Here is a 27,881-nt window from a genome sequence, read left to right as displayed (position 1 = left end):
ACACCCTGCAAAATGAACACGGCTGGTCAGTCTGCTCAGAGCCACTAGTCACATACGGTGACTGAGCATTTGAAGTGTGGCCAGTAAGAGGGAAACTGAGTTGCGTTTATTCGATTTGTGTGGTGGATGTATTCATGTGCCTATGTGTACGCATGCATGCATAGGGCAGAAGTTGACTGGCTATCTTTCTCAGTTGCTCTCTATCTCATTTATTGAGACAGGTCTTTCACTGAACCTGGACTTCACTGAAGAGTGCTAGGATCCACCTGCCTCTGCCTCTCCAGTGCTGGGATTATAAGCACACACCACTATGCCTGGCTTTTTACACAGGTGCCTAGTATCTGAAAAGTCTCTCACTTGGTGGCAAGCGTGACCATGAGCCACCTCCCCAGCTCTGAGTTTAATTATCATCACTATCATCACCATTTCAGGCAGTCAGACGACATAGCTACATCACCATCATCAATCACCATTTAAGCAAGTTAGGCTACATAGCCCAAGCTGGCCTCAAATTTAAGATTCCTGCTTTGGTTTCCTTTGGCTAGAATTACTGACTCAAGCTATCATCACGGATTTAATGAAATTTAAATGGCCCTCAGTGACTACTTGAGAAAAGACAGGAAGACAGAGTGGGGCTACAGAGTAGGCAGCAGTCTGAGGGAGCCCAGTGGTAGGCAGAGATGGAGGGAGGGGTTGGCACAGGGATTCTAGAAGCCACCAACATGATGGGACTATAAGGACAGGATCTCTCTGCAGAGTGGACCACAGGCATTTGGAAGCTGCTTTTGGTACAAAGCATCTACTCCAAACTGCAGTGGCTAAAAGCCACTTCACCCTTCATATCCTGGTCTCAGCCCTAACTGTATGAGTGTCAGGCACCAATCCCATCTCACACGTTTCAAAACTGGAGGCAATAGAGTCGCTGTCCTAAACTGCAATCACCCAGGATTCCTGGAACAGCAAACTCTCCCAGTAGAACCCCACCCCCCAGAGGGGCAATTATCCACCCTGTGCGGCTGTGCCTGGAGCACTCCTCCTGAGGGCCAGTTTATTCCCAGCCTGAGAATTAAAACAGGCTGGATCACACCTTCCTCCCTTGTGCAGACCTCCTCCTCTCCCCAGTCTGCCCTTTAAGCCTAAAGTGTCAGTTCCCTGGAGGAGGTGGGCTTGTGGTTACAGAGCCTGGGCTTTTGTCACAAAACTGGTTATGAATGGCTAGGGGTGGGGTGGGGGCAGAGAGAACAATTAAGCGGTTCCTGACAAAAGCCACTACCTTAGAAGAAAAGAGCCAGAAGCAAAAGGCTTAGACTGGTCCTATGCCCGCTGCTACACCCACCACTGATCCACACAGCAGTCTCCATGGTTCTGCTTTGTTGGGCCAGGGAGCAGCACCTGTGAATGCGGACGGGAACTGCTTGAGGAACTTGCTTTATAAAGCCAGGTGTGGAAAATCAAAACTGGGCCTAATCCAAGCACTTGGGAGGCAGAGGCAAGCAGATCTTCATGAACTGGAGTTCAGCCTGATCTACCGTGAGACCTTGTCTCAAAAACAAAGCACAAGCTATACAGAGCATGGAACAGTGGGTCTGGGAACTGCAGGCTACACAGGCTGGACATGCATGTTCCTGATTCTGCTAGAACAAGCTCAGCCACCCCAAGCTCCCAGAACAAAACTATTCCCAAAAAAGAGAAGGAAGCTGTGCCTGGGAATGGGCCATCCTATCCCCAAGGCATCTGGAAATTAGCCTGTTACTATTTAAATTCTTAAAAGGCCCAAAGTCTGAGGATGGAAAGGGAGCCTGGGATTAATGAGCCCTGGTTACCCTCCCAGTGCTGTCCAGTACAATGCCAGTACTGTCCACAGCCTATGGGCCCCTTTTCACAAGGAGGATCCAGAGCTGCTGCATGGCCAGCGTGTACCCGCTATGCAGACAGCCACCACACCACAGACTGATCTCTGTACACTTTAGCCTGCACTCTAGGCTTTTAGGTGAGGCAGGCACAGAGGTGAAACGGACTGTTCTCAAACGGAGCAGCTGCTCAGAGGTCAGGGAATCTGACAACAAAACACGCCTGCCCACAGGCGGTGGTGGCAGTGCACGCCTTTAATCCCAGCACTCAGGAGGCAGAGGCAGGTGGATCTCTGAGTTTGAGTTCAGCCTGGTTTACAAAGTGAATTCCAGGACAGCCAGAGTGATATAGAGCAACCCTGTCTCAAAAAAAAAAAAATCAACCAACCAACCAAACAAACAAAAGGCTTGCTGCAGACAGGGCCCAGGCTAGAGTCCTGAGGTTTTGAATGTAAACCTAAGGTGAGCCCCAGTTCTCCCAATCTAGAACTAGTATGTGGGGTGCAACATGGGCTGGGCTGCAAGCCCTGGAATGAAGGTCAGGTCTGTGGATGGCTTGAAACTTGACCACTGTTCCATTTCTCTAGCCAGTGGAGCAGGAAACAGCTATGAGCCAGCCTTGGCATGACCATATATCCAGGAAACACTGATTCTGTGACCCCCCAAGAAGTCAACTGCATACCAGAGATCAAAGCCTGTGCCTCTCTGAACAGAAGAGCCAAAGCCCAGACAGTGGTGAGGGGATGCTTCCACCCTGAAGAACCAGTCTCAAGATGAGTAGTCCATGCACTTCAGGAAGGCAGGCAGACAGGCAGGGACCCAAGAAAGCCCTGAGCTAGTCTGAGGACCTCTAACCTGGTTAAAAACCCTGTTAGTTCAGGAAGCAGACGATGGAGAGCATGGGCTTACCCAGGTTCCCTTGGTAAAGGACTCCTGGAAGAACTGGGTGGGGAGAACACATTGTATGCTATCCCTGGCCCTTGAGGGCAGGACTCAGTCCAGGATGGCAGGGGCCAAGCTCTCACCCAAAGCATGGCTGAGGACAGTAGAGTGTGACTTCTGAATGCACACACTGTCTAGTAAGGTGCCAGTGGCCAGGTAACCCTCTCTAGGGATTTTTAACAAGCCCTACCTCTCAATCTGTCACAGCTAACCTTTCTGCAACACTCTTAGAAAGCCAGAGGCTGAGCTGGGCTGTGAGCAGGCTCTGCAAAAAGATGCACTCCTTGGGGCTGGAGACGGTTTAGCAGTTAAGAAAACTGCTACTCTTCCCAGGGATCTAGGTTTGACTCCTAGCACCCACATGGTGGCTCATGGCTGCCTGTAAAACCAGTTTCAGGGGACCTGACACCCTTTTCTGACTTCCACAGGCAACAGGCATGCAAGTGTACAGATTCAACATGTAGGCAAAACACTGATTAAAAAAACAAAGAGTAGGGGGCTGGAAAGATGGCTCAGTGGTTAAGAGCATTGCCTGCTCTTCCAAAGGTCCTGAGTTCAATTCCCAGCAAACACATGGTGGCTCACAACCATCTGGAATGAGGTCTGGTGTCCTCTTCTGGCCTGCAGACATACATACAGACAGAATATTGTATACATAATAAATAAATATTAAAAAAAAAACAAAGAGTAATCCCAGACTACTTAAATCAGTTAAGCCCTGAGAGCTCCCAAGGCCTTGTTTCATCCTCACATGGTTCCTTTAGAAGGGGAACTCTTGCCCATTGGGATTGTCAGAGACACAGGTTTGTGAGTCTCACTACTGTGGCAAGTGGTGGGGTCATTTCCGGTCTGGGTGATTTACCATCACCCCTTGACTACCCTGATCTGGTTTTCCAGGCAGATGTGCTCCTCAGATGGTGGGAGGGTGAAATGCTGCGCCACTGAACGGGAGGGCCCTTTGCAGGCTACAGCAGGGAGGAACGGTGCAGGGGCTGGGTACAGGGAGCAAGTTCACGGAATGTGCAGCTCAGGCTGGATCCTGTAGGTATGCGAAGACCAGATCCTCTGCTTTCTCCATAATCAGACTAGTACTGAGCCAGTTCTGTCATCTGGGAGACTTAATATCAAAAAGAATCACATCTTGGAGGCAGACCCCCCATTCCCCTGTAACCCCCAACCAGTGACTGTTGTAACTTTTGTCTTTCAGACCCCTTTATGCACTTATGAGCTGACATGGAGATGACTTTTCCATCATTAGTAAAAACCACAGCACAATATTCTACTGTTCTCCTTGCTAACACAACACTCCACAGACGGATGCATGGGGGGAGGGGCTGACTGTCATAATGAATAGACAGCACCTTAAGAACCAGTCCAGATCCCAGCCCCACATCCTGGCGTGCTCCATGGACTCACAGCTAGGTTACTCAGGACAGGAACACACAGGCAAACGCAAGGGTGGCTAATATTCCTTACTCACAAGAATGTTTGCAAATGCCTTCAACCAGAATGTTGCCCACAAGAAGCCTTTGAGATGTAGCCCTCCGGCCTGAGCAGCTGAGTGCCCATTTGTTTCCCATGGGGAGCCACTGAAATCAGGGGTATGACTTTATTTTGGCTGGGTCAGCTGGCCTTTGGGGCCGAGGAACATTTTGGGAAGGCAGAACCTTATTTTTCACTCTGTTCTCACAGAGGCTACCCCCCTGTGTCCCAGCAGACCCTGATGGCAGAGGCTGTGCTGCTGCAGCAGGGAAGCTACAAGGCAATTCTGTCCCTTTGGACAGGAAATGGCTTTTCATTGACAAAGCTCAGCTGAAAACCAGCAAAACCACGGAAGAAAAGCTTGTTGGGTTTGTGTGTGGGATGAGGAATTTGAGACAGGATCCCATTACGTAGCTCCAGGGTGACCTCAAACATGTAATCCTCCTGCCTCTGCCACTCAAGTATCAGGATTATAGGAATATACCACCACACCTGGTTCGATTTAAAATAATAAATGAAAAAATGTAAATGAAGTCATGGCAGTGCAAGAGTTAAGCGCAGCAGCAAGCCCTCTGGCTACAACATGGTGCTCTGCTCTACTCAGCAGTCACAGCAAGGCTCTGGACAGCACAGCCTCCTACACCACAGGGCTGGGGTAGGGTCGGGTCATTTCCAGAGAAGTCTTTTGTGGTAACATTTTGGAGAATGGCTGTGCTGTGCTATATAACCTCAGGCCAAGGCTGCTTTGCTTCAGACCTGACTGACTTGGAGCAATAGTCACGGTGGCCTTGGACTAGGACTATTACCTGATCAGAGCTCTGCTACTGTGAAAAACTCCATATGTTTAAGCAGGCACAGACATTTATCTGGAGGCTGATCCCCAGCAACTCATAAGGTCCAATTCAGATAACCAGTTGCCCAAAGAAACAAACCCACACAGCTGTCCTACCTGATAAGACCTAAACTACCAGGGCACTGTGGCACTGCCGCACCGTCTCCCACTTAGAAGGCCTCTGCAGTCTCCCTGCCGTCTTGCCTGCTGTGGCTACACTGTAACATGCCTAATAAACTCTGCTTCTACCCTCTCTGGTGAATGGACTCATGGCTATGTATCACTGGCCTAGCATGCTGTCCTGCCACAGATCTCTTTCCCTTCTGTAAGCAAAGGCAGCCAGGATGCTGGAAGTGCAGCTCAGTAGAGTGCTTGCCTGGCACACACAGAACCCTGAGTGTGACTGCTAGCAGTGCATAAACTGGGCGTGCTGGTGCAAGTCTGGAGCGTTGGGAGATGGAAGCAGGAGGTCAGGAGTTCAAGGTCATCTTTGGCAACACAGGGAGTCTGAGGCCAGCTTGGGCTGAATATCTGTTTCAGAAACAATGAAAGAAAAAGCAAATTAACAAACAAAAACAAATGGCACCAGCCTAGGCCCAATGACACAGGCCTGTAACCCAGCTTCTTTGGAGGTTAAGGCGGGATGATTAGTCGTGAAAGGCCAACTTGGACTTCAAAGTGAGTTCAAGGCCAAAATGGCAATTTAATAAATCCCTACCTCAAAGTAAGAATAAACGGGCTGGGCAAGTAGCTTAGTGGTAGAGTTCTTACCTAGCATGTGTGAGGCCCTGGGCTCAATTCACAATACTGAAAAGGGGTGAGTGGACACCAAGTCAGACAAAAGAAGCTTCCAGATATTCTTTAGATCCACAGCATAATTTCATTAGCTTAATTTTTTTTTTTTTTTGGTTTTTCGAGACAGGGTTTCTCTGTGGTTTTGGAGCCTGTCCTGGAACTAGCGCTGTAGACCAGGCTGGCCTTGAACTCAAAGAGATTCACCACCTCTGCCTCCCAAGTGCTGGGATTAAAGGTGTGCACCACCACCGCCCAGCTAGCTTAATTTTTAAGAAAACTTTAAGCCAGGCAGTGGAGGCAGAGGCAGTGAGTTCAAGGCCAGCCTTGTCTACAAGAGCTAGTTCCAGGACAGTTAAACAGAGAAACCAACATCATCATCAACAACAACAACAAAGACTGCAAGTCTGATGTGACTCTTTTACGGTCTACATTCAAAGGGTTATGTATCCCATGAAACTGACAAAGGGATTTGATCATAAACCATCATTAAGAAGGGTAAGGACAGATTCAACGCAATGCCCATCAAAATCCTTCAAAGACCTCGAAAGAACGGTACTCAACTTCGTATGGAAAAGCAAAAAACCCAGGATAGCCAAACAATTCTTTACAATAAAAGAACTTCTGGAGGCATCACAATCCCTGACTTCAAACTCTACTACAGAGCTACAGTACTGAAAACAGCCTGGTATTGGCATAAGAACAGACAGAAGGACCAATGGAACCAAACAGAAGACCTGAATATCAATCCACACATCTTCGAACACCTGATCTTTGATAAAGAAGCAAAAAATATCAAGTGGAAAAAAGAAAGCATATTTAACAAGTGGTGCTGGCATAACTGGATATCAACATGTAGAAGAATGAAAACAGACCCATATCTATCACCATGCACAAAACTCAAGTCCAAATGGATCAAAGACCTCAACATAAAGCCAGCCACACTGAGCCTTATAGAAGAGAAAGTGGAAAGTACACTTGAATGTATTGGCACAGGGAACCACTTCCTAAACCACTTCAGCACAGACACTGAGAGAAACAATTAATAAATGGGACCTCCTGAAACTGAAAAGCTTCTGTAAAGCAAAGGACATGGTCAACAAGACAAAACGACAGCCTATAGAATGGGAAAAGACCTTCACTCATCCCACAGAGACAGAGGTCTGATCTCTAAAATATACAAAGAACTCAAGAAACTGGACACCAAAAGATCACATAATCCAATAAAAAAAATGAGTAGAGACCTAAACAGAGAACTCTCAACAGAGGAATCTAAAATGGCGGAAAGACACTTAAGGAAATGTTCAATATCCTTAGTCATCAGAGAAATGCAAATCAAAACAACTCTGAGATTCCATCTTACACCTGTAAGAATGGCCAAGATAAAAAACACAGATGACAACTTATGCTGGAGAGGTTGTGGGGAAAATGAAACACTTCTGCATTGCTGGTGGGAATACAAGCTGGTGCAACCCCTTTGGATGTCAGTGTGGCGATTTCTTAGAAAATTAGGAAACAACCTTCCTCAAGACCCAGTAATACCACTTTTAGGTATATATCCAAAGGATGCTCAATCGTGCCACAAGGACATGTGCTCAACTATGTTCATAGCAGCTTTGTTTGTCATAGCCAGAACCTGGAAACAACCTAAATGACCCTCAACCAAAAAATGGATACATTTACACAATGGAGTACTACACAGCAGAAAAAAAATGACAGCTTGAATTTTGCAAGAAAATGGATGGAGCTAGGAAACATTATTTTGAGTGAGGTAACCCAGACTCAGAAAGACAATTATCACATGTACTGACTCATAGGTGGTTTTTAAACATAAAGCAAAGAAAGCCAGCCTACAAACCACAATCCCAGAGAACTTAGACAACAATGTACACACTAAGAGAGACTTACATAGATCTAATCTTCATGGGAAGCAGAAAGTAGAAAAAGACAAGATCTCCTGAGTAAATTGGGAGCATGGGGACCTTGGGGAAGGGATGAAGGGGGGAGGAGAGAGGCAGGAGGAGGAGCAGAGAAAAATGTAGAGCTCAATAAATACCAATTTAAAAAAAAAGGGTAAGGAACCAAAATAAAACAAATTAAAAAAAATAAAACCCAAATGGGCATGGTGGCATACATCTTTAATCCCAGCAATCGGGAGGCAGAGGGAGGAGGATCTCTGAGTCAGAGGTCAGCCTGGTCTACATATTGAGTTCCAGGACAGCCAGGGCTACACAGAGAAACCCTGTCCTGAAAAACCAAAACAGCCAGAAATGGTGGTTCACACCTGTAATCCCAGCACTAGAAGCTGAGGCAGGAGGATTACCATGAGTTAGAAACCAGCTTTCACCACCAAGAGACAAAAATACGGAAATATAAACTCAAGGCTAGCTTCTGCACTGCTTCTTCTTGAGGATGTGGCATCAGATTCCCCCACCGGAGACAGTCCATGGTACTAGAATGCTCTCTCATCTCAAGAGCAGACTTCTTCCCAGAACTGGATCTGAATTCTTTTGGATCTATACTCACCAGTTTGATTACTGGATCATATGAGGTTCTATTTTTAGCTTTCTTCTTTTATTTATTTATTTAAACAGCTATTCATATTGACTGCATCATCTACTGTTCTGAGGTAAAGGGACACTGATTTCTACCTTCTTCTGTGTGTCTGTTAGTAATGGCCAGTCTAGTGGGAGGAATGTGGCTCTCACTGTGGCCTGAACTTTCAATCTTATGATCTATGATTACAGGTATCAAACTCCACTGTGTGTCTTCCTTGGTGCAATCAGCCTTCAAATATGTTACATCGGTTTTTTAAAAATTATTTTCTTTGTATGGGTGTTTTGCCTGCATGTATGTCGGTGTACCAGAGTGTGCCTGGTACACAGCGGCCAGACAGGACAGGGCATTAGATCCTCATGCAACTGGAGTTATATATGGATTGCGGGCCACCATGTGGTGCTGGGTTTTGAACCTGGGTCTTTGGAAGAGCAGCCAGTGTTCCTTCCACTGAGTCATGTCTTCTGCCCCTTAAATCAGGTTCTTACTTTGCTGCTGAACTGCAGGAGTCTCTGATGTATTTTGGATGGACAGACATGGTTTGTGTTTTCTCACACTTCATAGGCTGCCTTTTTTGGGGTTTTTTGAGAGAAGAGTCTCTGTATATCTCTGGCTGGCCTGGAACTCACTGTGTAGACCAGCTTTGCCTTGAGCAAACAGACCACCTGCTGCTGCCTCCCAAGTGCTAAGATTGAAAGTATGCGCCACCACCCCCAGCCACAAGCTGCCTTTTCCTCTTGAGGTTTCTTTGCTGTGCAGCGGCAGTATTTGTCTGGTCCAGGCCTGCTTGTTCAGACGGCTTCCTGTGCTGGTGCTTTCGGGTTAGCCCAAGACAAGTATCCAGAGGCTGCTTCCTGTCTTTTTTTTTCTCTAGGAGATGTGCATTGTCAGGCTCACAGATAAACAACCAAACACAGTGAAGCCACAGTCCCCATTCACAGAGGTGGTACTTGCTGACAATGGAAGGATAAACAGCATACTCACACAGTGCAGGATTATCCACCCTTAACAAAGGAAATCTGCTTGCCTCTGCCTCCCCTGTGCTGGGACTAGAGGCGTGCGCCACCACTGCCTGGCAGCAAAGGAAATTCTTATTGCTGTTTGTAAGGACGGACCTGGAGGATGTTACACTAAGTGAAATAATTCACTGTCACCAGGGACCCTGCTGGAGGTAGACCTCTGACAGGGCCGGTCTTGACAGAGCAGCCATCAAACGGACCAGCGCTCCATAGCTACAGCATTTACGATACCTTACTGGCTTCAGAATGTAATGCTTGAGCCAGAATCTCTACAGCAGAAGACGTGGGCAGTGCAGGGTGGGAAGCAGAAGGGCATAGTAAGAGACCCAAGCCCAATCATAGGCAGTGAGCAGCTGGTACTGAGGCTCCTCTTAGGCCTTGGATGGTGGTAGCAGACACTCGTCCAAGGAGAGCCTCACAATTATGCCAAATGTCTCTGAGGAAATGGCTTCTTTGTGCTCCTGTCTGGCACTGGCTCTTCCTGTGTGACACCCTAGGCAGGTCCTCCCTCCAGTGATCCCTGACCAACTGAGGATCAGACTCAGGTACTTGCACATCTCTCATGTTTATGAGAAGACCCAATCATGCAATCTACAGTGAACGTGGTAGCAGTCGTAAAGCAGGACAATAAAGCCACAATGGTGAAGGCATTGTTGGTTTGTTTTGTTTTTTCTATACGGGGTCTTGTGGCTGGCCTTGAACTCAGAGATCTGCCTGCCTCTGGGGTGTTAGCATTGAAATGCAGAGGTTTGACAACAGGTGATCTGAGAGCAGCCTTAAGTGGGAAGTACTTAATTCAAGAGGCAGACTGAAAATGACCTACAGTCTTTGCTTCCACAGGGTCAGGGGCTCAGAGCTCTAAGGGAAGGGAGGCTAGAAGGTCTAGCAGGTAGAGTGTGAGATGGCAAAACAGCCTATTGGAACTTTCCCTCTCAGAGTCCAAACTGCACAGGAGACTTTCCTACTTACCGGCATAGTCTTGTCTCCAAAGAAATAAATGGTCTTGTAACCATCATGTTCCAGGTGTCTCAGGCAATACCGCTTGTCCCACCCATCAGGAAAGACGTCAAAGCTGATTTGGCCCCCTGCAGGATGGGAAGGGGACACACCAAGAAGGTGAGGCTAAGGAGGGCCTAGGAGGGTTGGGAATGGGGCTCAATAGTTAGAGGGCTTCCCTAGCAGGTCTGGGCTGAGTACAACCCCAGCACAGCCTAGATGAGAGGAGGGAGGGTAACACCTTTTGGAAGATAATGCAGCTTCCTTTTCTTTCTTTCTATCTATCTATCTATCTATCTATCTATCTATCTATCTATCTATCTATCTATCTATCTAATCTATCTATCTATCTATCTATCTATCTATCTATCTATCTATCTATCTATCTATCTATCTATCTACTTATATTTTGATATATTTATTCACCACTTAATGCTACTTATGGACAGGTTCTTTGCTGTTTTTCCCAGAATTATTTCATCTGGGTCTAAGCGATCATCTCTCTTAGTGCTTCTTCAGGGAAGAGACTTACAAGTTTAAATAAGGCAGGCTTAAGTAAAAACCTAATAAGGGCTTCCCTTATGCAATGGAACTATCTGGCATTTTAATATACCCTGAGTCAGGCATGCAAGTGCATACATGCCATCCCCACATTCAGGAACCTGAGACAGGAGGCTTATGGTGAGTTCAAGGTCAGTCTGGACTACAGAGGAAAAGCCTAGCTAAGCCAAACCACCATCAGTGGAAAATCTAAAAGCAGGCTGTATGAGCTCATCCTGGAGGCAATAGGCTCATTATATGAAAGATAACTTATAGGTAGGTATCCCCTAAAATCATCCATCGTGCCGTCCATCTGTCTGTCCACCCATCTATCCACGTGTATGGGTGTTTTACCTGCATGTATGTCTGAGGAAACCCTGGTGTCAGAAACCCTGGAACTGGAGTTACAGATGACTGTGAGCTGTCATACTGATGCTGCAAATTGAATACATGTCTTCTTGAAGAGCAGTTACTACTCTTAGCTGCTGAGCTAGTTCTCCAGCTGCTATGTGGGTACTTTTCAAGCAGCAAAAAAATCAACCCACCAAAGGGAGGGAAAAAAACTGCAAAACATTTTCAAAGTTATTAGAAAGGCATTCAGTTAACAGTTCAGGGATTATTAAAAAAATCTTCCTGATTGTGTCTGACACGTGGTTCCTTTGCAAGGCCATGTGCTGGCAGAGCTAGAGGGCTTTGAGTCTAGACTGATAGTGTGGCCAGGAGAAGTGGACATGTTTGAAGCATTTAACAGGAAAAGATGGTTAAAAGTGACTGCTGTCAAGACCTGAATTCAGTCCCTTGGGGTCCACGTGGTAGGAGAGAACCAACTCTTCACAGCTGACCTGGGACCTGCACACATGTGTTGTGGCCTGTGTGCCCCACCCCCAACAAACTGAAAATGTAATAATAAAACATAACAGGTATCTGCTACCAAGTGACGACAGAAGTCAGGTTAAGTCTCTGTACTAGAGACACCACTGGCTCAATGACAGTCAGCACAGGCTTTGTGAGCTGAACAACTCTCTGTTGCTTTCTGAGCCTGATTCTTGCTCTGTAAAAGCCACCCACTAATTTCTGTGGTTCCTTAATAGTGACACACTACAGGATTTCAAGACATCTTAGTCTACTTCATCTGATAGGTTCACTGCCCAACACTCCTGGAGTTCAGCAAGACTTCTCTTCCATACAGAGGTGTGAAACTTTTACTGTTCACACAGCAAGATACAGCTCTTCTGTGTAAGATAGAAGAGCAGGCAGAAAAAGTCCTGCTGGGTGCAGAGGTAGAACCAGACCCAACGGCATGGAACCACTTCCTGGCTTGGGGGTATCCTGCTGTGGTTGCTTGTCTACAGTCTGCCTGTGTAACTGTGGTAGAACAGTAGAAAGTAAAAAGTCTACACCAGGATTAGCATGTTGCTTGCTGGGTGGTGGTGGCCTCACACCTTTAATCCCAGCACTGGGGAGGCTGAAGCAGGTGGAGCTCTGTGAGTCTGAGGCCAGTCTGATCTACAGAGTGAGTTCAGGACAGCCAGGGCTATATAGAGAAACCCTGTCTGTAGCTCCAGTTCCAGGGCATCCACATCCTCTTCTGGCCTCCTTGGACAGTGGACGTGCCCATGGTACTGACACATACATGCAGGCAAAACATTCAAACATAAATAAAGTCTTGAGAGAGAGTAATAAGTAAAAGTTTACAGTTTGCAGAGGAAGACTGGAAGCTCTTCCTAACCCCGCATCACCTTGTGAACAGGGCACAATCAAAATAAAGCCCACCTAATACAAAAAGAGGGAGGGGCTACAAAAGATCATCATCATTGCTAGCTGGATGCTTTTGGGGCTCCTCAGCTCACCAGCCACTGCCATTCTTGGCGGATGCTTTGCCTTTTCTTAGTAGCCTGTCTATTTCTTTTACATTGACTTTGAAAGCATGACCTTCTCTCCATCTCTCCTTCTGGCGGCTACTGGGATTTTTACCTACCCTACACTATTCTTCTCTTAAACTAATAAAATTACCCGCATGGTTCCTTCTGAGTCTGTTTCTAAGTTCTTTTTTTTTTAATCGAGACTAAGGGCCCTACAAGGGAACCTCAGATTCCCCAGTAGCAACTTTCCCTCAGCACAGCACTAGGCTCTGCGGCAGCCCACCACACACTCTAGCACACAGGGACCAGAGCCTGGGGATGCACCGTACCTATGGAGAATGTGAGGCCTTTCCCTGCAAATTCCTTCCTCAGGTCCTCTACGAATTTCTGTCGTATATTTTCTTTCTGAGAGATACAAAAAGACACCAATTGTCCATTACATCACAGTGCAGAAGCATTTTAAATACTGCCCACAGGCTACACGGTTGGGCTTTTCTTCTCAGACCTGGCCGTTGTCCAAATGTGTCCGAGAACTTACTTTATCAAGTTCGTAGAACTCAATTCGTTCTTCTTGGCTGCAGCTTCTCCCAATAGGGGACACGTTCAACATGCCATTTCGGAATTCAATGAAAGTTCCCCTGGGCAGGAACAGCATCAAAATACAAAATACCTTATTTACTCAGGCAACATTACATTCTAGAAGCAGGAGTATGTGACCCAGGTGTCTCATGGGTTGTACACCTTGGAAGCTTTGAGTCACATAGTATGACAGACTCAAAAGTGGCTAACTCAGATTAAGATGGATGGAGACTTAGCATGGAAAAGGAATGTTGTCATCTTCGCAGATTTTTGTGTGTGTGCATGTGAATGTGTGTGAAAGCACCAGAAGTCAGAGGTTTCCAGCGGTGTCTTCACTGACTGCTCTCCACCTTATCATCTCTCACTGAGTCTGGAGCTCCCCAATTCAGCCTATAGTGTCTGCTCAGTGAGCCCCAGGGACTGGAAGCATGCTCTACCAGGGGGCTAGGGAGCAAACTCGGGTACTCAGGCTTGAGCAGAAAGTTTTTTACTGGCTGACCTACTTTCCCAGCTTTATCTCTTTGTTGAGCAAAGCAAATGGAGATGTAGTAAGGAAACAAAATCAAGAACTCCCAAGAGGGGGAAGGACCCCAAGGGAGGAATAGTCCACACCCCACTTTTTGAGACAGGGTCTTATGTAGCCCAAGCTGTCCTTGAACACGCCATGCTGCAGATGATACATGGGATTACAGGCTTGAGGCACCATGTCTCACTAGTCATAATATTTCACACTGACTATTTAATAAAGTGATGTTTGGATATACGGGGTTAAGCAGGGTGTGCTATTAAAACAATTACCCTGTGGCTCACTGTTTCTACTGCAACTGATCAGGACGTCTCCTGTGCTAAAGGCTGGGAAAGAACCCCAGCATAAGGGCACTTGCTCCTTCTGCAGCCTCATCTGTGTTGTTAGTGAGCTCTTGAGGGGAGTGATGTCATTAAGGGAGGACCCAGACAGGTTCTGAGACTATGGCTCACAGAGGAAACTATTTATTCAGAGGCAGACTGCTTATTCAGGCTTGATGTGACCACAGAAAATGAAACATGCCAACGGTTTCAGTTATTCCAGGGAAGATAGCTAGAAACTTTTTAAATCATGTTTTTAGTTTTAGACTCAGAATATATATTTAAATTTCTGTTTTTAGAGACAGCATTTCTTTGTCTAACAGTGCCCTGGATGTCCGGGAACTTGCTTTGTAGACCAGGCTGGCCTTGAACTCACAGAAATGCCTGGCTCTGCCTCCAGAATGCTGGGTTTAAAGGCTAACATTTTTACAAATTTATTTTGTGAGGGGCAGGTCAGAGAGGTCTTTCCTCTCGGCCATGCGGGTCCAGGCATGGGTGTCCTGCGCCATCACTCTGCTTCAGTCCTCTGAGACAGTCTCTTCACGAGCCAGGCCAGACAGTGGGCCAGCAAGTCCCAGTGGTCCTGTCTGTCCTCCACACACGTGACCACGGCTAACTTCTGTGAGGTCTGGGGATTTGAACATGGCTCTTCATGTTTGCACAGCAAGCACTCTTTCTCAGTGAGTCTAGAACCCTCTAACCCCATAATGTAATTTTCTTTAAGCTATGCAGGCCAAACACATTTGGTTTTGTCTATCTACCCTGGAGGCCTCCTTAGACTTACAGATTGTAGGCTTCTGATGCCTTTTAAAATTGTGTGTGTGTGTGTTGTATGCATGTGTACATAATGCATGTATGCACACTAGTGTTTGACATGGTTTTCACCACTGCTCTCCAGCTTATCTTCTAAGACAGTCTTTCCTTGGAGCCAGACCTCATAGCCTGACCAGACTCCCAGGAGACTTTGTCTCCGCCCCTCATGGCTAGAGTTTCAGACATGACAATACTCAGTTTTTAAGTGGGTACTGGGGATCTGAACATTGGCCCTCGTACTGCTGTGACAGGTACTTTAGCTACAGCAAACTCCCAAGACCCTTTTGTTCTTTTTTTAAATATTTATTTACTTATTATGTTTTTTTTTGTTTTTTTTTTTTTTGGTTTTTCGAGACAGGGTTTCTCTGTGGTTTTGGAGCCTGTCCTGGAACTAGCTCTTGTAGACCAGGCTGGTCTCGAACTCACAGAGATTCACTGCCTCTGCCTCCCAAGTGCTGGGATTAAAGGCGTGCGCCACCACCGCCCGGCTACTTATTATGTATATAATATTCTGTCTGTGTGTATGCCTGCAGGCCAGAAGAGGGAACCAGACCCCATCACAGATGGCTGTGAGCCACCATGTGGTTGCTGGGAATTGAACTCAGGACCTTTAGAAGGGCAGGCAATGCTCTTTGCCTCTGAGCCACCTCTCCAGCCCCCTTTTGTTCTTTTTAAAGATTTATTTATTATGTATACAGTATTCTGCCTGCATGTATGCTTGCACACCAGAAGAGGGCACCAGATCTCATTACAGATGGTTGTGAGCCCCCACGTGGTTGCTGAGAATTGAACTCAGGACCTTTGGAAGAGCAGCCAGTGCTCTTTTTTTTTTCTTTTTAAAATTTATTTAATTTTATTTTATGTTCATTGGTGTGAAGGTGTTAGATCACCTGGAACTGGAGTTACAGACAGTTGTGAGCTGTTATGTAGGTGCTGGGAAATTGAACCCATGTCTTCTGGAAGAGCAGTCAGTGTTTTTAACCCCTGAGCCATCTCTCCAGCTCCCAAGACCCTTTTCTGAGATAAGGTCTTACTCTGTAGCCCAAGTAGACAAGAAACTCACTATGGAGTCTAAAACACACAGCAATTCTCCTGCCTCAGCTTCCTACATACTGGCTGACAGCTGACTCATCACACCCGCCCCACCCCGTTTTGTTCAAAAGAGGGTCTGTGTAGCCCTGGCTGTCCTGAAACTTCTCTGTAGACTGGACTGGCCTCCAACTCAGAGATCCACCTGCCTCTGCCCTTGAGTGCTGGGATTAAAGGTGTGAGTGCAACACTATACCTGCCCCCCCTTTAATAGTCTAGCTATAACTTCCAAGATGGCCCTAAACTTGTGATCCTCCTGCCTCAGCCCCTCTAGCACTGAGATTATAGGCAGATGCCACCACATCAGGCTCTGTGCTCTTTCATAAGATTCTCTCCTGACAGCCCAGAGCTGGCACAGGTTTCATTGTCTGGTCTGAACAGCACTCCATCACACGGGTGGGGACCTTTTTTACAACCATCTTCATGTGGTTGGCTATATAAACTATTTACAAGTAGCTGTACTAAGTGCTGGGTTCTGGTCATAAGCATGAATCCACCTAAAGAGTCCACGGCTCAGCTGGACAGTGGTGGCGCGTGCCTTTTAACCCCAGCACTCGGGAAGCAGAGGCAGGTGGATCTCGTGAGTTCCAGGTCAGCCTGGTCTACAAGAGCGAGTTCCAGGACAGGCTCCAAAGCTACAGAGAAACCTGTCTTGAAAAATAAAGAGTCCACTACTCCATATCTTAGAAGAGCCTCCTTTGTTAAGAGTGAACCCACCTTTTCTTAGGGAGTTTAATTTTTGCAATGTAGCTCAGACAGTAGTTGATCAGGTCTTGGATCACTGCCTCCCCCAGATGACCTTGAATACTCTAGGTAAACAAAGCATAAGTTATTTGATATAATAGGAAGTACTTTCAAAATGGCTTCACGGCAAACCCAGATCTGACAATACTGCCAGAAGCCACAGGCTGACTCAGCCGGGACAGTGACATACCCTGTTGTCCTTTCACCTCTTTCTCATTTCTGGTGGTGGAAAACATCAGGCAAAGCACAGACCCCTCGGTCAGAAGCACCTTTTGCTTCATTACTCAAGGATTCGTGTTCATTCTCTTTCACACTTTCCAGATGGGCCGGAGAGCTTCCTGCAATTGCTCTAAGTATTAAGTACAGCTTCTCTTCCACAGCCCCTGGCTGAATGATGTGCTCTAGCTTTGGCTATTGTAATAGAAACACTGAACTCAAGCAGCTTAAAAAGGCCATTATAAAGATGTAGTCACTATCTGGAACAAGCAACAGCTGTGTGGGGCAAAATTCAAACTTAACAAAGAATACAGTGTGAAGATTCCCTCCCTCCCACCAAGCTCCAGCACGTGCCCGGAGGCATTCAATCATTATCACATGTAATGTGTTGTTCTATGCCCCTTTTCTTTGTTTTTATAAATTTTGAGACACTGTCTCATGAAGCTGCCCAGGTTGATCTTGAACTCACTTTGTAGCTCAGGCAGCCCCTGAACTTTTGACCTTCCTGCCCCAGCCGTGTTGATTTACAACATGTTAGTAGTTATACATACAGAACGGGCTGTATACTTAAAAACTTACCTGTTTACACAAAAGCTTCCCATCTTTGTATGCTACCAGGCCATTCTCTGGAAACACATAATCGTATTTCTCAACCACTACAACCAAAACAAGATAAAAACTGAGGATGCATTGAATAGAAAGAAACTTGCCTTTCTCTTTCTTCCTCAACGCCTTCCCGCAAGGGCCCCGCTAAGCACTTGCCGGCTGTGCCAACCTTCTCATCAGAGGTTGAACTTCGACAGCAGCTTAAGTCTAGGCGATCCCAGACCCTGCCTCCAGCCTGCCAGTGTGGAAAGTAAGATGCTGGTCCCTGCCGCCTCCCAACCCTGTCATGAACCAGCAGGAAACAAGGGACAAAGAGGACGGCCACCCTCAGCTCTCAGGCTTCCCAGATCAGGTTTGACAGGCTCAATTTAAAAATAAAAATTATTTTGTGTGTATGTATGCACTTGCGCATGTACACACCACGGTGTGTGTGTGTGTGTAGGTCAGAAGACAACTTGTGGGGTTGCTTCTCAACTTCTCGTGGGTTTAGTACTGAACCTGAGTTAACAAGTACCTTTACAATTTCTCCAACCTCAAAATAATGTTTTTATAAAAATTAAAATTTTAAAAAGCTGTTTTAAAAAGATGATTCTTATACTCATTTAGACTTGAAGACTAATACATAACCCACAAAAGGTCTGCCTGGCCGGGCGACGGTGGCGCACGCCTTTAATCCCAGCACTCGGGAGGCAGAGGCAGGCGGATCTCTGTGAGTTCGAGACCAGCCTGGTCTACAGAGCTAGTTCCAGGACAGGCTCCAAAGCCACAGAGAAACCCTGTCTCGAAAAACCAAAAAAAAGGTCTGCCTGCCTCTGCTTCCCCAGTGCTGAAGGCATGTGTTACTATGCCCACCTGTTTGTTTTTGAGACAGGACCTCATGTAGCCCAGGTTGGCCTTGAACTCATTCTATAGTCCAGCATCACCTCCAGATCACAGCAAGTCTCCTGAGTGCAAAGACTACGGGTATGTCCACTACACCTGCTGATGCTCATGCAAGGTGAGCTTTTGGCTGCCTTCTAGTGTAAGTGTTTGACTCTCGCTTGTTACACCTCTCAAACACCTAGCTCTGGTACTGTGATACAAAACCTCTCAGAGTACTCTGTAAGTACATTCTGGAGGTAGGGATGGTGATCAACCCCTGTGATGGGATTCTTCTGGGCTACATATGACTTGTTAAGTTACTAATAGCATCTCTAAAGAGAGTACCTCCAGGAAGATGAACTGACTCTTCCAGGATCTGATATGACCCAGGCTTGTACTTTCATAGACATCCGAATCCCCAACATGGGAACATGATGCCCAGGACACACTGGACAATGTTTGCAGACAGCCGGGGTTATCAAACTGTGTGTGGGTGCCTGTGTGCATGCACTCTACTGCCTACTAGTGGTCAGAGATGGTACTAGGCATACTACAATGAACTAAACTGCCCAATATGTCCTTAGTACTAACATAACCCCCTAAGACAACAGTGTGCTTTTGTCTATTTTAAACTCATGTTGGTTTGAAAGAAAGAAAGGAAGGAAGGACGGAGGGAAGAAGGGAGGGAGGGCGAGCGAGCAAGCTGGGCAATGGGAATTCCAGCACTTGGGAAGAGGAAGGAGGCGAATCTCTGTGAGTTCGAGGCCAGCCTGGTCTGCAGAGAGAGTTCCAGGACAGTCAGGACTACACAGAAAAACCCTATCTCAATAAAAAAACAAAAAAAATTATTTGATATATATTAGTATTTTGCCTGCATGGGCACACGTGCACCTCATGGGACTGGAATTACAGACAATTGTGACCTGCCATTGGGCCTGGGAACTGAACCTGAGTCCTCCATAAAAGTAGCAAGTGCTCTTAACTGCTGCTAAGCCATCTCTCCAGCCCTGCCTGACTGCAAACTCATGACTCCCCTGTCTCAGCCTCCCAAGTGTTTGGTTCACAGGAGAGCATAACACACTACAACAGAGAGAGAACTATTCGTTCATGGATCTCTCTACTCACTGCTTCTCAGAGGCCGGCTACCCCAGAAACCCTGGGAAAAAAGACAAGTAAGACATCGTCTGGAAGACAACAAAGACTGAGTTTACATCAGAGTGCTCATCAGCAGGGCTGGGCACCACAATTTTGGTGGGATACTTGCTAAAATATATGTCCAGTTGTTAGAGACCTGCTGTTCCACCATCACCAGGAAAGAAGCCAAGAGACTCTCGAGCTGGGTGTGGTGATTGATGCCTTCACTCCAGCACTTAGGAGGTGGAGACAGGATGACAAGGGGAGTCTGAGTCCAATCTGGGCTACAGAGTGAGACCCTATCACAAAGGCTCTCTACCTTCCCAGTCCTGTGCTGGAGACCCTGGTGACTCTCATGATGAGGGAACCCTGGAACACACTCCATTAGGGCTACAGGGACAAGGTACTGAGACGAGAAGTATACAAATTTGAGTTGACAGCACAGCCAAGAGGTGGGGCCTGGTCTGAAGTGAGAGCAGTGAGGACATGAAATACTAGAGGGAGAAAAGGTTCCACAAGTGAGACCTTCAAGGTGAGTCTAAATGGAAACCTGAGTCAAGGATTCTATTAAAGATCACAGAACTTACTTTTATAGGGTTAAAGCAAAGGCCAAATAAGGGTAGAGAAAATGTTTTCCCAGAGAAGGTGGAAAGTATGCTACATGAGTGATGGTGGCTTCGGACTGCAGGGGACACTGGGCGGCAGGTCTCAGTATCATCAGAAGTTAATCTTGCTAGAGTGGAATTAGCACTTACCATCATTTCCCAGTTGCTCTTGCACTTTCTCAAAATCTGACCCACCTACCACTCCAATTTTGGTCTTCTGCCTCAATTTTTGTAGAAAGCCATCCATGTCTTTTGTAATTTTCTACATGTCAGGAAGGAAAACAGGACGATTCTGAGTGATAATAATCAGATGAACTGCAAACTAATTTAGCTCTGATTTTTACACTAGGTCTGTAGAAAAACCTAATATTTAGTTATATCTATTCCCACTTGTTTAGTCTCTCACACACACACACACACACACATATATAGTTGGCAACAGTTTGCTTTTTCCATTTTATGTTGTGGTGACCTTTTAATAAGACATAGCTCTAGCTTATTCCTTTTTGTCTGTTTTGTTCAAATGTATCTCTGTGCTGCATGCATATAGTGCCTGAGGAGGGCAGAGATCACCTAGAACCAGAGTTGCAGATGGTTGTGAGTCACTGCTGGGCCCTTTGGAAGAGTCGTCAGTACTCTTAATCATGGCACCATCCCTGCAGTCCAATCTTCTGTTGTTTAAAGGTTTTTTCATACTACATGCATATGATTTACGACGTCAGAAGTGGGTATAGTGTCACAAGTCTGTGATACCAACACTTGGGAAATGGAGGCAGGAGGATCAGGAGTTCAAGGTCAGCTTTGGCTACACAGCAGGATTTACTAAGACTGTCTTTTAACAGAAACAAAAACAAACTACAAAGAGGTGAGGTAGCATGATGATCGTGGTCTAGAAAGTTACTAAGCAAGAGGAAATGCAAAATTATTATGATGAAATGTCAGCTGCTTTTAACCGAAGTGACAGGGATATGGGTTCTCTGTTCACTATTTCTGTCAATGATTTCTGTGTGAGTTTTCAGGATGCCAGAACTGGAAAATGATGGAGGCCTATGTCCTTTTTTCTTTTTTTGAAAGCTTTTCTCAAGTCCTACTGTTTAGGGATGGAATGACATGTGGAAGAAAACACCCAGGAAGACAAATTTCTACACAAACAGGGAAATGTGCAGACGTCTGGAGTCCATGCTAACTAGATTGAACCCAGGCAGGTCATATCATGTCACAAGAACTGCAATAAAAGATAACTTGCTCTTCCTCTTCCAGACCACACTGTGATTAGTGACGTCTAAGAATACACTAGGATGGAAGCAGGAAAGGCTGATGATAAACAGATCTGTGCTAAAATATTTTAATCACAGTACCCAGCTCTCTTACAAATTAGTTTTTATTGCTACAATTGCTTATGATCATTGCAAGCATATTGTTCCAAATGTGTGAAAAAGAATACACTCTGGATCACCTACCTGGCTTCTCTGCTATTTTATACTTCATACTTATCTAGCCCCATTTACCCGGGAAACAGAAGCACTTTCTCAATATCTAGTACCTGGAGTGGCTCCACCCTAGCACAGTGAAAGGAAATGACAAACTGGACAGCTAACAGTGCCTGAGACCCAGGGACTTTCACCATCACAGCTGCTATGAGAAGCTGAGGCAGTCAGGACTTCACTGGTTTCAGTTTTCTTACGTTTGAATGGTAGTAGCTAGTGGGGCAGTGGTGCGCACGTTTAATCCCAATAGTTGGAGGCAGAGGCGAGTTCCAGGACAGGCGTGGCTACACAGAGAAACCCTGTCTCGGGGGATGGGGTGGTAGTAATGATTGTCCCGCCCAGGAGGAAAGGTGGTGGCAGACTGCAGGTTCAACACCGTACAAAGGCTTAGGAATGGAGACTCCTGACCACTACTGCTCCTGGACCAGACTGAATAACGGTTTGTCTTTATAATTTTATTTTTATTATGTATGTACATGCATGTACATGTGCCACAATGTACAAGGGGAGGTTAGAAGACAACTTGTGGGTGTTAGTTCTCTCCTTCCACCATGTGGGTTCCAGGAATTGAACTCAGTCAGGTCCCAAGGCTTAGGGGTAAATGAATCTACCCATTGAGCCATCTCAGTGGCCTCTGTAATAAATTAGAACATAGCTACTCAAGTTTACATATGGTCTGTGGCTGCTTTTGCACTAAAGTTGAGTAGCTGCTACAGGCCATGTTTTACAGAGACAAAAGTACTTAATATATAGCCCTTTACAAAATATGAATTCTGCTTCCTGTTCTAGATTACTATTGACTTTTGTTGTTTTGAGACAAGTTCCCCAGGTTTGCCTCAAACTCATTATTTAGTCCAGGCTGGCTCTGAACCATCAAATTTTCCTGCAGAGATTAAAACCCTATGCCACCTGTCCACCTTTCTATTGACTTAACTCATACATGTGTATTGAGCAATGAAGCTGAGCTAGAAAGGGCTCTGGAGAACATGTGGTTTAATGCCTTCCCTAGATAAATCAAACCGTGGCTCAGAAAGGTAGAATGAGGTAGAAAGGGGTTGGATGGTGGTTTTTCTAAAATTAAGGATGTATTTAAAAACTTTATGAAAACCTATTATTTTGTAAAGCATATGTGTATACACAATATCGTTTCAGAAGAGTTATTAAAAAAAAATCCCAGTGCCAGGTGGAGGTTTGACCAGAGAGACCTGAGACCCCAAAACAATACAGGCTTTTGCCATGGCTCTTGGTTGCCTACCCTAACTAGATGTTAAGTCCCATATTGCTGAAGGCACATCACTCTTTGGTTACAAGACAGAGAAATCAGGCTGGAACTGACACAGATGGCTTTGGCAGTGTTGGAAGGTGCTATGCAAACCACCGCGGGGAGAAAAGTCATGAATGGTATTTCCCAGTTATGCTACAGCACTGACATGCTAAGCAATGCATGCTCACCTGTGCAATGGTGGCATGCTTGTTACACAGGTAACCAGATCACTTTCTGACTGGGTGTGAGACCTGCCCCACAGGAGGGAATTAATGCCTGTGACAGTCAAAAGCCATGACTTAGGAGCTCATAGGCCCTATGGGAGGACCTACTACTGTTGTTTTGCTAAATGGACTTCTTGTTAAACTGCCTTCTAAATATTTATGTTTACACCCATAGATTAATGCTGCTCTCAACCTTGGGAAGCAAAGTTTCTTTTGTAGTGGGCATTAAAGCAGACTTATATCTGGTCAAAGTGGTAAGAGTAAGTGCCCTAAATGGGACATCTTATCAATCCTGCCAAGGCTCAGGGAGTTGAAAGAATGTAAGACCCAGAGGATGAGGTGCCTTGAGAAACGCTGTCTCCTCAAGAATTCCCAGCTTCCGTGGTTACCTGCACAATATCAAGTCAGCCAACTTTCCAGCACGGATGGTGGCTGCAGGGTATGTTGCCTGAGCCTACGTAGATAATTACACAGGCGCGTGCTTATGTGTGTGTGTAACACTAAGTGAACTTCGTGGGCTATTAAAAAAAACATGGAAATGGAAGAGCGATTTGGGGCAGGTGTCCTCAATAGGGAACACAGAGAAGTTGGGGGTGAATTTGACCGAGATACACTGTACATATGTAATTGCCAATATATCTAAGGTTACACACACTTAAAAAGGGCTTCCAGAACACACCCTATGAAATCTGAAAGAGGTGGAGTAGACGTGGCGACATGTAAGCTATCTGTGCCCAGCCTCAAGTCTGAATTACTCCTGCTCAATCACCACGTTGTGCAAAGGAGGTTGATCACAACAATCAGATCTGTGAGCGGGAAGGAAGTTCCACTGGACCTTGTATGCTCTCTAGCAGGAGGTCTGGGACCCATCGCTGCACGGGCTGCTGGGAGCGGCTCACCTTTGAGGCTTGATCTGGCCTCGGCACTGTCACGAATTTCTGTCATCCTCACCAACACCCCATGCAACAGGCAATACACCCGTTTAAAGTGGCTTCAGGGGCTCCGAGAGAGTGATTTGCTCAAGGTCAGAGAGCTGAAAGCCTGCCTTTGATACACTAGACAACACAGCCAAAGGTGACACAGCAGGTCGAGGACCTAAGCTGGTCACCAATCCCCAGGCCCCCAAAGAAATTCAGACCCGAACTTTCCGACTCTGAACGTTTCCTGCTGGAAGTTTTTTTGGCCCTCTCTTCCTCCGCACCCCGCTCAGGACCCGCATCTCCGGGTTCCCGGGCGGTCGTCACCGCGGTCTGGGCGCTGCACGGGCTCCACTCCACGGCCGCGAGCCTCCCGGGCGCCGCCTACCTGCCGCGGGGCAGTCAGGGTCCCATCCACATCGAAGAGGCAGAGAGCAGCCATGGCTCCAGTCAGAAGACTCGATGGCACCCGGAACTGCACCCGGAACTTCCGGGTCCACGCCGAGGCCCGTAGCCCAAGGCACGACGGGAAGAGGAGAATTCCCTAAATGACTCACAGCTGATACAGGATTTGAACTACAATCCCCAAGAACACAGACCCATTTTTTTTTTTTAGTTAGCGCATGCGTCTTTTTAACCACACGCGCACGCGCTCTTCAATTTTCCGGGACAAGTCCGTTTATTTCTCGTAGCAGGAGACGGGATCATGGTAGGTATGCGGCGAAAGAGGGTACGCGTTCAGGGGATCCTGGTCGGGCCTCGGACTGGCAGCAGGGATGCCAGGGCCGCCGATCCGGGAGCTCCGCCGGTGGAAGGCCGGCCTCCTCCGGCCCCTTGGGTCACGTGGGCGGTCGGAGTCGCTGTAACTCCCTGAGCGCTCAGCAAATTCAGGGCCTAAGAACCATGTCTCCCTCAGTATGCTGAGGCCTGTGAAGAAGGATGCACAGCTAGTGTCTGTGGGAGCCGGGATCAGAGCCTTCCTCTGACTGTAAAGCCCAGAAGTTGCTCACTATGCTACTCACCCAGAGAATCATTGTGCAGCGCTTTGGGGTCCCCCGCGTGTCTCACTTCTCTGCTTTCCCAACCAGGCTAATAGAAAGCAGTTCTCCTGACATAAGGCAGCCGGAGAACTGCAGAGGTACTGTGACAAGTACCCCACAGTTTTGGTGCTTGGGTTTCCCACTATGACACCGGTTAGTTTACTCCTTGAGGAAGTGCCTCACAGACTTATGGACCCAAGTTCAAGTTTCCTGTTGGCTCTCAGAAGGTCTCTGCTAAATGTCTGGAACTAAACCTTTCCAGTGTTTGTTTGGACCTGCGTAGGGGAAGGACTGGCCTGAGAACCAGACTCGGCCCCATTCATTCTGTTGAGTTGTCTTGCCTTTTTTCTTTCTTTTTTCCTTCCTTCCTTCCTTCCTTCCTTCCTTCCTTCCTTCCTTCCTTCCTTCCTTTCTTTCTTTCTTTCTTTGATGGGGGTGGGGTCTTAGTTTTTTAACTTAAAAAAAATGCCGGGCAGTGGTGGTGCCCACCTTTAATCCCAGCACTCGGGAGGCAGAGGCAGGTGGATCTCTGTGAGTTCGAGGCCAGCCTGGTCTAGTTCCAGGACAGGCTCCAAAGCTACAGAGAAACCTGGTCTCGAAAAACCATAATCATCATCATCATCATCATCATCATCCTATGTGTGTTCAGTTCGTGTGCACGTGCTTGTGCCATGGCCTGTGGGGGTCAAGGACATCCTTGCATGAGTAATTTTTCTTCCTCCACCATGTTGGCTTCAGGGATCAAATTCAAGTCACCTGGCTTGGTGGCCAGCACTTTTACTTGATGGGATATCTCACTGGTTGGGATTAGGGTTTATACTTGATGGGATATCTCACTGGTTGGGATTAGGGTTTATACTTGATGGGATATCTCACTGGTTGGGATTAGGGTTTGTTTACTTGCAAAAAGAAGAGTATGGTACTTATCCAGAGTAGAATTCCACAGAAAATAAAGTATTTAGCTGTTTAGCTTTATCATTCCTTTGGCAGCCCTGGCGGCTTTCCAGGCTTGCCTGGAGCCTTTCTAGGGGCTTTGCTTCGTTCGTTGTGTGCTCATCATGGTTGAATTCTGAAAGAAACCTCTCTTTTCCAGGCTGTCCTCCTTCGAGCCGTGCCAAGGTTTCAGGGGCCAGCTGTGTGTGGGAGGCCTCTTCATCGACTGTGGTACTGTACTGGGCAGGGAGATTCCAGAAGGTGGGTGGGGAGCACGTCCCCCACCTCACAGGAGAAGCCACCAGGCATAGAGACTGAAAAGTTCCACACAATCTACCGATTCAATGCCATCAGAGTACTCGGGTATGTGTCGCGGCTGAAGTTGGCTCAGACAGCTGTGACTGTGATAGCCCTGCCTCCGGGCTTCTACTCGTACTCACAGGGCCTCATGACCCTCAATTCACTCTGCCTGGTGAGTGGGATTGCCTGCTTTGCTCTGGCCATGCTGTACTGGATGAGCTACTTCTTCAGGAGGCTGGTGGGCATCCTCTATGTGAATGAGTCGGGTACCATGCTTCGAGTGGCCCACCTGACCTTCTGGGGATGGCGACGGGACACGTACTATGCCGTGTCAGACATGATACCTCTGACAGAATCCAAGGACCAGGCCCAGGAAGTGTTTGTACGCATCCAGCAATACAGTGGCAAGCAGACCTTCTACCTTACCCTGCGCTATGGCCGAATTCTGGACAAAGAACGTTTCTCACAAGTGTTTGGAACCCTGACCACACTCAAGTAAAGAACAGCAACTAGGCCTAGGCCTCCCATATCCCTAGTTACACCGGATTTTAGAGGGGAAGGCCAAGAACATTGGTGAGGCAGAAGCTAATACCCATAGGCTGGAACTGAAGCTCCACGGCAGACTGCTCATCTAGCATGCAGGCAGTAAAACCCTGCGTTAAATCCCTAGAGCTGCATATAAGTAGGCATGGCTGTGTGTGCCTGTACTCAGCTCTGGAGATGGAGGCAGGTGGAGAAGAAGGTCAAGGTTGTCGTGGGCCAAAAAAGAAGATGTTAACCACCTTTAGGAAAAAGCCCTTGGTTGAACATTGTACTCAATAGGGAATTCTAAATGCTATGCCAAGATCACCGAGGCAGCTCACTGCTATGAAACCAGAAGGCAGAGGAACATAAACTTGGAGTCTGGAGACTTGGGTTCTGCTGGACTTGAGCTCCTTGACCTGGGGCAGGGTATTAAGTCTCTGAGCCTTGAATTGCACTCTGTGAGATAGAAGAGCCTTCTTCTCTTGTGGGGATGGATGTAAAAATAGCCAGTAATGGCTGAGGCTGGACATGTAGCTGTGTGGTGGAGCTCTTGCCTAGCATGTATAAGGCCCTAAGTTCCACCCTCGGCTCCACAGAAGAGACATACCAGTACATGCTGCATGCTGTGCCAGGGCAGCAGCCCAGAGTTTATAGCACCGAGGGAGGCTTCCAGGCGGCCTGCCCCATTTGCACCCACCAGCTTGGCGGCTAGTGCCGAAGCCTAAAGTGGGCTTGTTTTTCTCCCATCAGGAAGTCAGTGTGATGTGGGATGTCCTTCTATATATGTGTTGCCGTATTGGTTGGTGAATAAAGCTGCTTTGGCCTAC

General features: G+C 46.9%; 2 protein-coding genes across 2 annotated transcripts in view; one reads left to right on the top strand and one right to left on the bottom strand.

Annotated features, from left to right (window-relative positions):
* Pmm2 (phosphomannomutase 2) overlaps positions 1 to 24,771 on the bottom strand; it is a 26,484-nt gene extending 1,713 nt beyond the window's left edge. Inside the window, exons 1-7 of the mRNA XM_075941995.1 lie at positions 24,645 to 24,771; positions 20,515 to 20,626; positions 17,738 to 17,814; positions 16,916 to 17,007; positions 13,410 to 13,509; positions 13,201 to 13,276; positions 10,443 to 10,558 (exon numbers count right to left, since the gene is read on the bottom strand). Of these exons, the coding sequence (XP_075798110.1) occupies positions 10,443 to 10,558; positions 13,201 to 13,276; positions 13,410 to 13,509; positions 16,916 to 17,007; positions 17,738 to 17,814; positions 20,515 to 20,626; positions 24,645 to 24,698 (627 nt within the window). The 5' untranslated portion in view covers positions 24,699 to 24,771. The remainder of the gene's footprint in view (positions 1 to 10,442; positions 10,559 to 13,200; positions 13,277 to 13,409; positions 13,510 to 16,915; positions 17,008 to 17,737; positions 17,815 to 20,514; positions 20,627 to 24,644) is intronic.
* Positions 24,750 to 27,881, top strand: Tmem186 (transmembrane protein 186). Its single transcript, XM_075941996.1, has 2 exons — positions 24,750 to 24,965; positions 26,390 to 27,881. Exons 1-2 carry the CDS (start codon positions 24,963 to 24,965, stop codon positions 27,026 to 27,028), a joined length of 642 nt encoding a protein of 213 aa, XP_075798111.1. The 5' UTR covers positions 24,750 to 24,962; the 3' UTR covers positions 27,029 to 27,881.

Source organism: Microtus pennsylvanicus, chromosome 11 (assembly GCF_037038515.1).
Source record: "Microtus pennsylvanicus isolate mMicPen1 chromosome 11, mMicPen1.hap1, whole genome shotgun sequence".
Lineage (NCBI taxonomy): Eukaryota > Metazoa > Chordata > Mammalia > Rodentia > Cricetidae > Microtus > Microtus pennsylvanicus.
Note: the sequence above shows the minus strand (reverse complement) of the source record. Positions and strands in the feature narration are given on the sequence as shown.